Below are 13,977 nucleotides of genomic sequence, written 5' to 3' on the forward strand. Positions count from 1 at the left end.
AAGAGAGGAATCTCTGCCCTGTAGGGCAGCGATGGGCAACCTAGGCTCGTGAGTGGGCCATAGGAGAGGCCAACTTACATCTCAGCAGGCTGACAATTATTGTAACTCAGAGGGCCTCCCGGGAAAGGGTGGTTTTGCTCACTGCACTTGCACACCTAGGATTTGTCGGGTGTGCCGATGGAACTGTAGCAGCGCTTTGATCAGCTGCAGAGGGAGTGCACAGCTCTGCATGTGAGCAACAGTAAACGCAATGTCTCGGGGGCCTCTCGCACAACCCTGATGGGTCACAGGTTGCCCCCCACTGCCAAAGGTCAAGAGATTTAGGCATCCAGTTCCCTGGGAGTGAGCTGCCCAACTTTCAGTGTCCGCACTTGGAAGAGTGGCTCTGGCTGGAGACTCGACTTGCCTGCTTGAGTGCACGATGCTGGGTCCAGGCTACCATGCTGGCTTTGCCCTCGTCCCTTTGCATTCCAAGCTGCACTCCGTGTGCTCTCCCTGTTCCCATAACCTGCACGACTCTCCCGGCTCCGAGAGCAGCAGCCGTTCCCGCGAGATGACCCCCGAGGCATCAGCACCTCATTCCTGGAAGCCCTGCAGCACAGGGAGGAGGACGCAAAGCCGTGAGGAGCCAGCGGGTGCCCGGGGCATGGAACTGCACGTTCGTGGGTTGCTGCTGCTTTATAATATTCTGTGGCCGTTCAGGGCCTGAAGCACGGCATAAGCCAACACCTGTCTGTGGAACAAGGGTGCAGTGTTCAAGGAGTCTCTTCTTCTCACCCCTCCGTACAAATACTCCAGCCCTGGCTCAACACACCAGCGTGACCCGACAGGGTGTGAGCCATCACTGCAGCACCCCGTAGGATGCCCAGTGCCCTGCACACAGCTACAGTGGGGGATTATACTCTGCCTCTGTAAAACCAGCCCCACGCCCCTGGCAGTGCTGACTGCATGCAGGATGCTGCCCACTGCTGAACCCACACAGCAGTGCTGTGAGTTGTCTGAAAGGCTCAATATCAAGGTTCAAACAAACTACCGTATTTTCCGGCGTATAGGGCGACTGGGCGTATAAGACGACCCCCTATCTTTTTAATTAAAAGATAGGGTTTCATCTTATACCCCAGCGCCCCTCCGCCTCCTTTGCTCCCGGTGTCCCTGGTCTGCTGGAGATGGTCCCCAGCAGACCAGAGGCACCGGGAGCAAAGCCGCCAGGAGCGCCTGGGCTGCCCCCCCTCCCCCCCCCCCCCCGGAGCCCCTCCGCGGCTTTGAAAGCCTCGGGGGAAGCCGGCGGGGGGGCATCACAGGCACGCATGGGCTGCCCCCCCGCCGGAGCCCCTCCGCGCCGCCGCGGAGGGGCTCCGGAGGGGGGGCAGCCCATGCGCGCATGGGTTGCCCCCCCACCGGCTTCCACCGAGGCTTTCAAAGCCACGGAGGGGCTCCGGCGGGGGGGCAGCCCATGCGCGCCTGGGATGCCCCCCCGCCGGCTTCCACCGAGGCTTTCAAAGCCACGGAGGGGCTCCGGCGGGGGGGCAGCCCATGCGCGCCTGGGATGCCCCCCTGCCGGCTTCCCCCGAGGCTTTCAAAGCCGCGGAGGGGCTCCGGCGGCGGGGCATCCGGCGTACAAGACGACCCCCGATTTTTGGGGGATGTTTTTTAACTTCAGAGGTCGTCTTGTACGCCGGAATATACGGTACCTTCCCATCTGACTGATATCAGCATAGATTAGCAATAGATTCAATTCATTCTGCTTTGACAATGATATTAGTCTGGCCCGTTTCTGAGTCTCCAAACTGCACCGTTTTGGTGGGTTGGATTTCATAATTTTGCAAGGGACTGTCTGGGTCTTAAAAAAAGAAAGCCTGTTACATTTATGAATATTGCTGTTCATCCTCAACATCCTTTTGACCCACAAAACCTAACTGTGGGGTCCACGTGAAACGGATTGTGTTCCTCTGCGCAAACTGCATTCTACCTGGGGCCAAAGAAACTTGTTCTGTTAGGGTACATCTAGACTACATGCCTCTGTCACCAGAGGCATGTAGATTAGGCTACCAGGCATAGGATAATGAAGCGGCGATTTAAATAATCGCCGCTTCATTTATATTTAAATGGCTGCCACGCTGAGCCGATCAGCTGTTTGATGATGCTCCTGGGATGAGGTATACCTGGGTGGTCAACAAATGCCTTTGATGTCGACACCTTCATTTAAATTTACATGACTACCGCGCTGAGCCGACAAACAGCTGATCGGCTCAGCGCGGCAGCCATGGAAATTTAAATGAAGCGGCAATTATTTAAATCGCCGCTTCATTTTCCTATGCCTGGTTGCCTAATCTACGTGCCTCTGGCAACAGAGCCGTGTAGTCTAGACGTACCCTTATTCTGAAGATACTAGTTGTTCTTATCTAACTAATCGACATGCCCTGTATAAAGGAGAATAAGTAACTGGACAGATGGGGAACAGAAGTACAAAGGTAATGATTTTCCCCAGGTCACACAGTTGAATTGAGGTAGAACCGGAACCTGAATCCAGGTCTCTAGACCAGTACATGAGTCGTGAGACTCACACACACTCTCAATCCATGTAGCTGCCCCTGCAGAAGTCATAGGCAGGATAGTAGATCCGTGGCATTGTACTGTGGCTAAAACATTTGCCCACAACCCCAGCCCGCCAATGTGAGTGTATAAATATAAATACAGCATGGGAGAGAACCAAATTCACAGACAGAGAATGGCGCAGAAACTTATTCTGTCAGTATATGGCTAGATTTACATGTTCAATGCACACATGAGCTCTCAGCTAGGGATGTTAAAATGTGGGTAATTTGGCAACTATGTAACCGCTGCAAATTTCAGCAGTTACACAGTTTCACGCATCTGCAGGGCAAGGTGGCAGCCAGCTCCCTGGGAGTCGGTGCGCAGCAGGAGCCAGCTTTTAAACTGGCTCCCGTCGCGTACCAGCTCCCGTCTGCCAGCCCCTTCCTTGGGAGCGGTGCATGCTGCTGCCTCTGTATCAGAGGCAGCAGTGAGAGTGGCAGCCAACTCCCCAAGAGCGGGGCAGGAGCCTGCATATAACCATTCATTCCTACTCTCAATCTTGTCTGTAACCACCGCACGACGTGCCTTTCTGTTGGAAAGCTGCTGCCACGATGTGTTGTAGCTGGGCCAAAGCAGGGAGGGCGTCAAGATGCAAATACTAATTCCATAGATACCTAATTCTGTTCCTTACCTTCCAGCTGTCAGAGTGAGTCCTTGCCATTCGCGGCAGCCTTCCATAATCTCCGATGCATCAGCAGCAGAAGGTGATCGGTCATCGACGCCAAGTGACATCAACTCGCCTCGGCATCGGACGCATTCCCTCTGCAATGTAAGGCGGTTGTGAAGGTCGATTGTATTCTCTTAGCATCTGTGTCAGTGTTTCTAACTCTAACCATCACTCTTCCCTGCTTGTCTTTTGTCACCCCTTCTGATGGGGGCTGAGCCAAAGCCCACTAGCAACAAGGCAAAACCTCCCCTTGGGCTTTTAGTCAGGTTGTTGATGTAAATCCTGTATTTAAATGAGACTTAAAAGTATCCACATACCAACTAGGAGCGGATTCTCCACTACCTTATCAGTCTACACTACGGGGCAATGCTGACTTAAGATATACAACTCCAGCAACATGAACAGCATAGCTGGAGCCAATGTACCTTAGGTCGAGTTGCCGCAGAGTCACCACTATGGTGTGGGTGGGGGGAGTGCCTTATGCTTCTTGTTCCGGTGGAGTACCAGAGTCCACAAGAGAGTGATCAGCAGTTGATTTAGTGGGTCTTTACTAGATCCGCTAAATCGAACCCGTGGGGGATTGATCCCTGCAGCGCCAATCTCCTGGTAAGCGTAGCCCAACCCTCTCTGTGTTGTCATTTGCACCTCTGCAAAGCGAGTTTCCCTATTGCCCATAGTTGCTGAGGCAATGGGGAAGCAACGTCGCTCTTTTCAAGAGCTGTGCAAAAAATGGTGCATTTTTTTTAAAAGAAAACTAAAATGTCCCAAAGAAACAGCTATAGTTTTTATTCCAGGCTGTCATTTTTGCAGTTTATTGGAATTTATTGGAATGACGGTTTCCCTAACTACACATTCAGAATCTCTCAGGTTTCCATGGGAGGAACAAGCTTCAGCACCATAAAAAATTACGAACATATTTAAAAACGGGTCCATTTTTCAGCTGGACCTGGACTGAGACTGGCAAAATGCTTCTCCCCTCAGGCTCCATTTTAAAGCTTTTGACCGAATATATGCAGCGCTTTAAAGTTTCTCATCGTGTGATAGCCCCTTTCCTACTCCCCCATTAAATCAAAATTGAGCCACTTAGACCAAGTTTGGCTCTAACCTTTCAAGTTCCTCTGAATCAAACTTGAGAGCTATGGACATACATGAGCCAAAATAATTGTAGCCAGTGCTTTTTTTGTTGTTAATAAAAATAAATAAATAAAGGCAAGCCAGGGTGGGGCCAGCATTGCCCTTTTAAGAGACATGGCCCTTTTAAGACATGTGGCCCAGCTGACTGACAGACATTTGAGGTACCAGTACACTCCGTTCTTTCCAAGTAAGCTCTGGTACTGAATACCGGAAAGTACTGTCACAAAAAAAGCACTGCTTGCAGCACTGAGGACAGAACTTAGCAATCTCCCCTCTCCAAAAGTACAGGCTTAAGTTTAAAGGAGAACCTCCTTTAGCTGAGAGTATAAAGGGTTATATTTTCTCTAAGCACTAGAGGGAGACATGATCATATGCACACACTGGTGGGAAAAATCCACATTTCTGCTCTCCTTTAAGACTGGTATAAATCTACAGTTGTTACTCTTGCTGTGGAACGGTGTAAATGAGCGCGGAATTTGGGCCTTTTGATTCAGGTGGTTGGTTGGGTTTTTTTTTAATTTGGAGGAGGGGAGAAAAGAGAGAGCTTCCAAACTGAGACTGGCAGCTTTTTCTGCTAATGAAAGAAACTGAGAGAGGCCCGAAATCGGCTTGAGTAGTGCTAGAATTGGTTTCAGTGACTGGAGCGACGGCATGGAAGAGAATGTTTCAAAGTTCAATGGAGAAAATAAATTGGAAGGTGCAGGAAACATCGCAGTGAGAGAGCAGAGGGTTCTGTAGTTAATAATTAAGAGATCCTGGCTAACAGATGCAGATAAATGTAACTTAATTCTAGGAGCAGCGTTTAGCTAGTGAGCATTGGCCAGATAAGAAAGCCCAGCAGCATGCGCAGACTAAGGCAACTGTCTATGAGGAGAACAATCCACAAGCCCCTCAGGCAATTCACCCCTGCAGTGAAGGAGAGAGAGCTGGGGAGAGGGGAGAGACTGTGCTGAGCAATCGGAAGAACAGGGTGTGAGGACTGGCTGGCTCCATGGATCAATAACAGACCCGTTAGCTGGGGGTCAGCAGCTAAAGTCCAGCTCACGTCTGTAAGGCATCTGATGGCTGCGGAGCGACCGGTGTGAACTGAGTGGGTAGCGTTCATCTCACTCCTAGAGGCTCGCGGCACCTCTCACTGGCAGGGAAACCAATTCTGCACGTGAACATTAATCCAGAATAAGGGACGATATGGATTTAAAGCAGATTCACTATTCCTGATTCAGGAATACAGGCTTGTCTAGACCGACAGGTCACGGCAAGCTGGGATGTAAGTCTACCTCCTCCTAGCCAGGTCCGACCCGAGCCATTCTTGTGCGCTAGGCAACGGGCGCGCCCGCATGCGCGGCCCCCCCCACCCAGGCGCATGGCACCTGATTGACGTGTACGGGGCGCCACGCCCCCAGGTGTGCGACGCATGTGCAGCCTGCCCCCGGGCGGCAACCTATTGGGGGCGCCTGATGCGGCGCCCCTTAACACTTCAATCAGGTGCCCCCCCATAGGTTGTCACCCCGGGCAGCTGCCCAGCTAGCCCCCCTCTTAATCCGGCCCTGCTCCTAGCCTGCCACACACTGTGTCCAAACCAGAACCTGGTGCTAGGCAAAGCAGTTTCTTTGTGTGTTTTGATCTACCCCTCTTTGAAATGGGAGCAAATCAAAGCGCACAAGGGAACTTTCACTGCACGACAGCAGTGTCCAGACAGCCAATTAGTGTGCAGCAGGCTTGTGCGGGGTAGATTTTTCACCTCAGTTTACTGTGCACTGTTTGTGTAAACAAGCCCTAAGAGTGCCCGATTCCAAGTTAGTTTAACTAGCAATCTCATTCCAGAATAAGGGCATCCATACATGGCATTAATCAGGAATAGCTAATCTGGAATAACTCACAGAGGAGACAAGCCCTTAGAGCCAACTTCTAGTGACACAGATTTGTTTGTGTGGCTTTTGTCGTTTGACAGTCATGTGGCTGTTCCTCCCTCCTAGTTGAAATAGTTTGCGTGTGTGTGTGTGTGTGTGTGTGTGTTACACACACACACACACACACACACACACACCCTCTTCCATATACAGCTCTCAGGTATGAAACGTTCAACTTAGTGGTCAGGATTTTTTACTCCCTGGCTGTGTCTAGACTTGCCAGCTGTCTACACTGGCCGCTTGAATTTCCGCAAAAGCACTGACGATCTCATGTAAGATTGTCAGTGTTCTTGCGAAAATACTATGCTGCTCCCATTCGGGCAAAAGTCCTTTTGCGCAAAGGGCCAGTGTAGACAGCTCAGATTTGTTTTCCGCAAAAAAGCCCCGATCACGAAAATGACGATTGGGGCTTTTTTGCAGAAAAGCGCATCTAGATTGGCACGGACGCTTTTCCGCAAAAAGGGCTTTTGCGGAAAAGCGTCCGTGCCAATCTAGACGCTCTGTTCTGAAAATGCTTTTAATGGAAAACTTTTCCGTTAAAAGCATTTCCGGAAAATCATGCCAGTCTAGATGTAGCCCCTCTGTTTGGTTAGTATTAAGATGGTGCTTCCTGGCTAGGTCAGAACACAAATGGGCACAAAATGCGGCATCTTCCAAAATGCTTTTGCAAGCGAAATAGCAAGGTCAGTTCCTCTTGGGTCCTGGACCTTCCCATATATAGCGTCCCGCAACCTGATAGTGCTGTAGATACATTACAAACCGGTGATAGAGGAAGGCAGGTCTCCCCTCATTAAAGAGGGGCCAGCTTCAATCCTCCTCACGGCATTTTTTGCTTGACCAATTACACCTAGTACCAATGGCATGAATCCAGATGAGTTCAGGGAGAAGATCTCAGTCTAAGGGAGAGTAAGTTGCTGTAAAATCCAAGCTTGGGGGTACTAAAGAACAGAGCAGAGGTAGTAAAGCAGACCGGTCTCCGCACCAATTCAATCCAACTCCTGTCTTTTTTTGGTCCCTTGGCATGTCTGTTTCACCAAAGTATGCTCCTTTCCATCTGCCCACCATGTGTCTGTCATACCCATTGCTTTCAAACCTGGCCTGATGTGAATGAATATGACACACTGTGGCATTTCCTATGCCAGTCCAGAACTAATGGTGCTAGACAGCGGCAGACCAACTCAGAACAGCATAAATGGTAGCTCCAGATGAGTCTGTTTTTCTTTAAAATCTTGATCCATCACCCAACATGGGTAAGGACCTGGACCAAAATATCTGTGTTCATCTGGATTTTAGTTTTGTTACTAATGGGTTGGGAGGGTGTATCTGATAAGCTGCAGAACTTTGAATGTTTCTCAGAACTTCTCTGGCTTGCAAAGATGGAGTGGGATTCTCATGAGAGAAAGGTGCAAGGAGTAAAGGGAACAAAGGCTTAAATGCATCTTGTCTTTGTTCAAGGGAGTTTGGCTGAGTTCAGCGGATTCTGATCGCATCCAAAGTCATTCACTGTTCTTTATATTGAGATTCTGATTTTTCCCATGTTGGAATCTTCCTCCTGGCTGCCTTTAGCTTAGTCTACATGGCTATAAAAGAACAGGGGAAATACAGTTTTACCTGCCTGAGCATATGATCTTCGCTTTTCCCCTCCCCAAAAGAATTGTTTGGTGTTTAATGTTGAAGCAACTTTGCTCCACCTATTGCTTTGAAGGCCAGAAATAAGCAGGATTTCTGCAGAGAAAGTTGCTGGCTGTGCATGTATAGCCCCAGGCCGGTTGTGTTGTAGCTAAGCTGTGTGGCTCACACTACGGCCGTTTATGCTGTTGCAATGAAATCTGTCTCCTCCTACCTGTAGGGGGATAGTCCTGGACCGGTACAGAAGAACTTGCACAACCCAATTGTACAGGTAGGAAGCCAATTGCCTTTTTCCAGCAATCAACTAGTGAAATGCAATTAATGCAATGTCTCTCTCTCTCTCTCTCTCTCTCTCTCTCTCTCTCTCTCTCTCTCTCTCTCTCTCACACACACACACACACACACACACACACACACACACACACACACACACACACACACACACACACACACAGTCTCTGTCTTTGCAGAGGCCACAATCTACTAATGAAACGCAATTAATGCAATGTCACACATACACACATTGCAGTCTCTCTGTCTCTGCAGAGGCCACACACACACACATTGCAGAGGCCACATTCATGTGAAAGGCTGATAGGACACTTCCAGGTATATCTGCACACCATGGTAGGGAACTTCCATCAGCTTAGGAAATGGGCCTGAATCAGAACTCTTGCTTGGAGCGACCCTGAGCTTTAGATCCAGATCTAAACTTTCTGAGCTTGGCCCACTGCCAGTCGAGATGGGAGAAGAGTTCAGTCATCATGTTTGGCTGATTTGGGGCATACGAACGAGGGTGCAAGTGTAGACGTACCTGAGATTTTCAAAGCTACCCAAGGAATTTGGATGTCCACAGGCTCCCCGGTCCCCTTTATTTGGCTCTGGTGAGGCCACATCTGGAGTATTGTGTCCAGTTCTGGGCCCCCCACTATAAAAGGGATGTGGACGCACTGGAGAGGGTCCAGTGGAGGGCAACCAAAATGATTAGGGGGCTGGAGCACATGACCTATGAGGAGAGGCTGAGGGATTTGGGTTTGTTTAGTCTGCAGAAGAGAAGCGTTGAGGGGGGATTTGACAGCAGCCTTCAACTTCCTGAAGGGAGGTTCCAAAGAGGATGGCCAGAGGCTGTTCTCAGTAGTGACGGATGGCAGAACAAGGAGCAATGGGCTCAAGTTACAGTGGGGGAGGTCTTGATCGGATATTAGGAAAATCAATTTGACTAAGAGGTTGGTGAAGTCCTGGAATGGGTTCCCTAGGGAGGTGGTGGAATCTCCATCCCTAGAGGTTTTTAAGTCTCGACTTAACAGAGCCCTGGCTGGGATGATTTAGTTGGGATTGGTCCTGGCTGGGGCAGGGGGCTGGACTTGATGACCTTCTGAGGTCTCTTCCAGCTCTATGATTCTATGACCTTTTCTCCCAGACTGTTTACTGTAGATGTTCATGTGTTCTTCCCCTTCTTTCTTCTCCCTCCACCTTCCAGTCTCTAGAGGACCTCGAAGACCAAAAACGAAAAAAGAAGAAAGAGAAGATGGGATTTGGTTCCATCTCCAGGGTATTTGCCAGAGGAAAGCAGCGGAAATCCCTAGACCCGGGCCTCTTTGATGGTACTGCTCCCGATTATTACATAGAGGAAGACGCAGACTGGTGACCTTTCCCCTCCCCGAGCTGGTAGCTTGCCTCCTTCCTCTGCTGCCGGTGTGTGTGTGTGTAGGTGTGTGGCTGTGTGTGTGTGCGTGCGTGTGTGCACGGATGCATCTAACTCAAAAAAGTGAGCCTTTTCCTCTGCGTCGCCACTTCTGTAACTGATGTACATACTACAAACCAAGCCTGTGCGTGACTATGTTAACTGTTGTCTCTTGGAGCGATGCAGTTGTGTTGTAATCCTCTTGTTTTGTTTCTATTTTTGTTTTGTTCCTTTTTTTTATTTTGGTTTTTGATTTTTTTTTTCTTCATAATGAAACTTGAAACTTGAAGGACTGCTGTGTATTTGTAAATAACAAAAAAAAAAAAATATTGTGCACTTTGTGCTTGTGATGTCTCTTGTCCAAAAACGCTGTTTCCTTGAGCCCCTCATGTCGGTGCAGTCTGTATCTGGTATGTTCGAATAGTCGGGAGTTGGAGGGGACAGTATCCAATTCACAGGGTGCACCTGAGTTCCATTTACATTTGGCTTTGCCTGGCCAGAAAGACCTTAAAATCTCACTCAATGTGATACCTTCCTGGCCAAAATCTGAGAAGCCAACACTTCTCTTTTTCATGCCTGCCAGTCTGGTTTAACTTTCCTTTGATTGTTTTTTAGTTTAATTTATTTGTGCAAATCCAGAAGAGCTATTCTAACTAAATTATTGCATAAAGATTTGAATTTATATTTTTCCACGGTGGTTTGGAGGGTGGGGGGAGATGGGTGTGTTTATATTGTACTGCTCTATTAAACTGCTGCCTGCAGAACTAGGGTAGGATTGGGTAGAAGCTGAGAGAATCAGTTTTTCTATTTCTGTCTTTGTGTTTTTTCCAAATGAATTTCTGTTGCATTTCTCTCTCTCTCTCTCCTGCTAACGTGGTATACATTCCCTGATCCGTAGTCAGTTCAGACAGCAGGATCAGGGACCCAGATGCTATATAGAAAGTAGAACCCGGTCTGATATCTGTAAATGTCTTTATTTAAACTATGAAAATGCTTAATGTATTGGAAAAGAGCAAATAGATATTTATTATGCACTAATGTGGAGGACAGTGTTAATTAGACTGCAAAGCAGGCCAGAGTTTTCTGTACTGTATATATTTGGAAGGAAGCACTGACCTTTACTTAGATTGTATTTTCTGTCCTCGGAAACATACAATTAGCTTTTGCCTCAAGTCTGTAGTTTTCCTATATACTGCATTCAATTGGCTAATTACTAAGAAAGGGGGATAAAGCACATTTTAAAGAACCAAGGCCAATTCAGCAATCCGTCTCTGCAGGAAAGTACTAGAGTCCCATTGACATCAATGTAACTTAATCCCTTGCTTAAAGTTACATGCTTTGTTGAATGGGAACCTAAGGGCATGTCTACACTGGGAAGTTATTTCGAAATAACAAGGTGAGCCATTTTGAAATAATGGGTTTGTTATTTCAAAGTAATAACTCCTGCTTGTGAAGAGGAATAAGCGTATTTCGAAATAGTTATTTCAAGAGTTATTATTTCAAAATAACCTGGTAGTATAGACATAGCCCTAAGGGCATCAGAGTAAAATAGGGAGTGCAGAAATACCAGGAAATAGCAGTAGCTGAGAGACTTGGGGAAATACTGGAAAACTGGACTGGATCTAATGTGATTGTTAGTCCTGGGATATTAATTTTTTCTGTAAGAAAACTGGTCTGGATCTAGGCAACTCCTGTCATTCGTCCCACAGTGCAGCAGTCTAATAGCTTTGGTACCCCCTGGAAAGCAAAGTGGTCAGTTGCATCTCTTACCACATATTTGGGGGCATTGTTTCCTTCTAACTCTGCTTCACAAGCAAACAAATGGGCATTTTGGAAAGATCAGGCAATTTGGTGCAGCTGCTGCTTAAACCATGTCTGCTCGTTCTCTTCTAAATTCTACTGTGCTTGGGTGGGGGAGATTTTTTGCAAGTGCATCTAAAAGATTTATAAGCACACAGCCCACTTTTTTTTTCAATTGGGGGCATGTGCTCCTAAATCCATTAAGCTCTTTTCAAAATCTATTATTTTTTTCTTTTTCTTTTTCTTTTTCCACTAACATGCATAACTATCTGATTACTACCAAATACAGTATGTCATGCTTTAATGCCTACAATAATTTAACGCTCTTAAAAATTTAATAAGATTATTTAATAAAATACTATCCTGTATTTTTTTTAATTCCAGTAAGTGCACCCTGTTTGAAAGGGATATGTTGTCTTTAATTATTAAACTAAAAAACAAAATACCCCCACACTACATTTGCTTCTAACAGAACGATGTGGAGAAACCACGGGGAAGTGGGTGGGGGAGAGGGGAGGGAAAGTGGCTTTAATTACCTGCACTGGTTTGCAATGGGATCTGTCGAAAACCAGGGTGGGGAAGAACAACCCTGTGGCATCTTTCTCTGCAGAGAAATAATTTTATATATTTTCCCTCTCTTAAGTTTTTATAATTGAAAAACAAGCAAACAAAACTCCTGCTTATTCTAGTAGTTTCCTTTTCATTTCAGCTTTTCTAAAATAGGAAATAATTCTAAAAGAGTTACTAAGAGGATGATTTATTTAAAAGAGAACTACAATTAGTAGCATATGAATTATGGGTAACATTAGATATAACTTTTCCCACGTGAGTGGGGAAAAGTCCTTGAAGGCATGGATGCAAATATAAAAATATTAAAAAAAATCTAAATAAAGCTTATTTTAAAGTATGAATGAATTCTATGTGATTTAATTGTTTCTAAGTTGTGTTTGTTAGGCCTGGATCCTTGTCTGTTCCAGGTGATTAAATCTGATACTGACACGTACTGTGATACAAATTAAGTATTTATACTTTTTGCCACCAGACTAGTTAAAACAGCTATTTGTTCATTTCCTCAGAACCAGAGTTTGCCCAATATGGTGACTTGTTCCAGCCAGTTAGGGAGGTTATAAAGTTTCAGAAACTTGACTCAACACACACATCCAAAAGCAACAGCTTTGGAATCTGACGACTGATTTTTTTTTTGTTTGTTTTTTGTTTTTTAAAGGTAGATTCCAAGATTCTCAAAGATCTGCCTGGGGGTGGGAGAGAGAATCAAGGCCTACAGACAATAACTTTCATTTCCTCTAAAAAAAATTCACCTTCGCTGTCAAGTGTTTTCCAGCCCTGAGTGTAACACCTCCTTGTGGCTGCGTCCACCTTAACAAAAGAAAGGGGGAAAATATTTCAGTTCATGACCTGCCTATGAAAAATTGCACATTTAAATTGAAATCATTCCCTAGATTAGATCCATGGATATCCACGGCTCATTTTTGCAGATACAAATGTGGATACCCAGAGCAGGTCTTAGGGGCGGGCCGCAACCGCATTTCGGCCGAACCTCCCGAAACCTCCCTCCAGGTTGCCCTGGTTACTCCCCGGGTGGTGGGTTATTTCTTTTTTTGCTTGACAAATTTTTTGAAACCATCTGGCTGGTCGCCCTGGGCCCCCAATTGGTTAGGTCTGGCCCTGTGGATACCAAGTTTGTATCTAGAACCCTGCGAATTTGACACTTTTTATCTGCAGGGATCTTCATCTGTGGATATGGATATGCGCGGCTGATTTTTACAGACATCAATTTTCTATCCCACAAGACCTTATCCCAGACAAGACAGCAGGCTGGAGGGACCCTGCCTTGCTTCTCCTCTGAGGAGGAAAAACATGCGTACCCCCAAATCAATAAGCTATTGTTTGCTGCTTGTGGCAGTGTAAATACCAGCTAATCCCGGAGACTAGACATGCCCCCAACTCGCAGTCCATAACCAGTTGAGGTTATAGTTGTAAGCTACCCTACACCCTCTTTCATCTGGTGCTACAGTCTATATCCGGTTTCAAGGAAAGCTGCTTAGGCATGACCTGGCTTTCCCAACCCCGTATGGAATTGAAATGCTTCCCCCATTTTCAACCCCAAGGTTTGGCTGCACCTGAATGCAGCACCACAGGGGGAACGAACACAGACAAGGTTAGCTAGAAAGTGAAATCAATTAGCAGCTGCTTCTGAAATGGACCGATCTGGTTTCATCCTCCGTACTGAGCAAAATGCAAAGAAAAACAAAGAATCAAAGCCGCTGAAAGAACTATGTGGTTAAAACTTTTTCTTTTACAACCCTAGACAGAGTGAGTAATACGAAGCCAAATTGTAGGTCAGATTCACCCACTGCCCTCTGTCTCCTATTGCGATATAACAGAGCACCTGTCAATCAAATACATCTATCCCAAGGTGGCAGACTCACCATTTGACCTTGCTCCAGTTCCGCTATGAGGAGGGGTGGGGGAACAAAGCAACAAAAGTCCTTGTCTGCCCCTTGCCCTGTTGTAGAACACCACAGTGTGTATGAGGG

General features: G+C 46.9%; 1 protein-coding gene across 8 annotated transcripts in view; it reads left to right on the forward strand.

Annotated features, from left to right (window-relative positions):
• KAZN (kazrin, periplakin interacting protein) overlaps positions 1 to 13,977 on the forward strand; it is an 846,942-nt gene that overhangs the window by 782,874 nt on the left and 50,091 nt on the right. For all 8 annotated transcript variants that reach the window (XM_075906495.1, XM_075906499.1, XM_075906496.1 and 5 more), the window contains 3 exons: positions 3,234 to 3,364; positions 8,156 to 8,206; positions 9,416 to 9,539. In XM_075906495.1, coding sequence (XP_075762610.1) covers positions 3,234 to 3,364; positions 8,156 to 8,206; positions 9,416 to 9,539 — 306 coding nt within the window. The remainder of the gene's footprint in view (positions 1 to 3,233; positions 3,365 to 8,155; positions 8,207 to 9,415; positions 9,540 to 13,977) is intronic.

Source organism: Pelodiscus sinensis, chromosome 23 (genome assembly GCF_049634645.1).
Source record: "Pelodiscus sinensis isolate JC-2024 chromosome 23, ASM4963464v1, whole genome shotgun sequence".
In the NCBI taxonomy this organism is placed as follows: Eukaryota; Metazoa; Chordata; order Testudines; family Trionychidae; genus Pelodiscus; species Pelodiscus sinensis.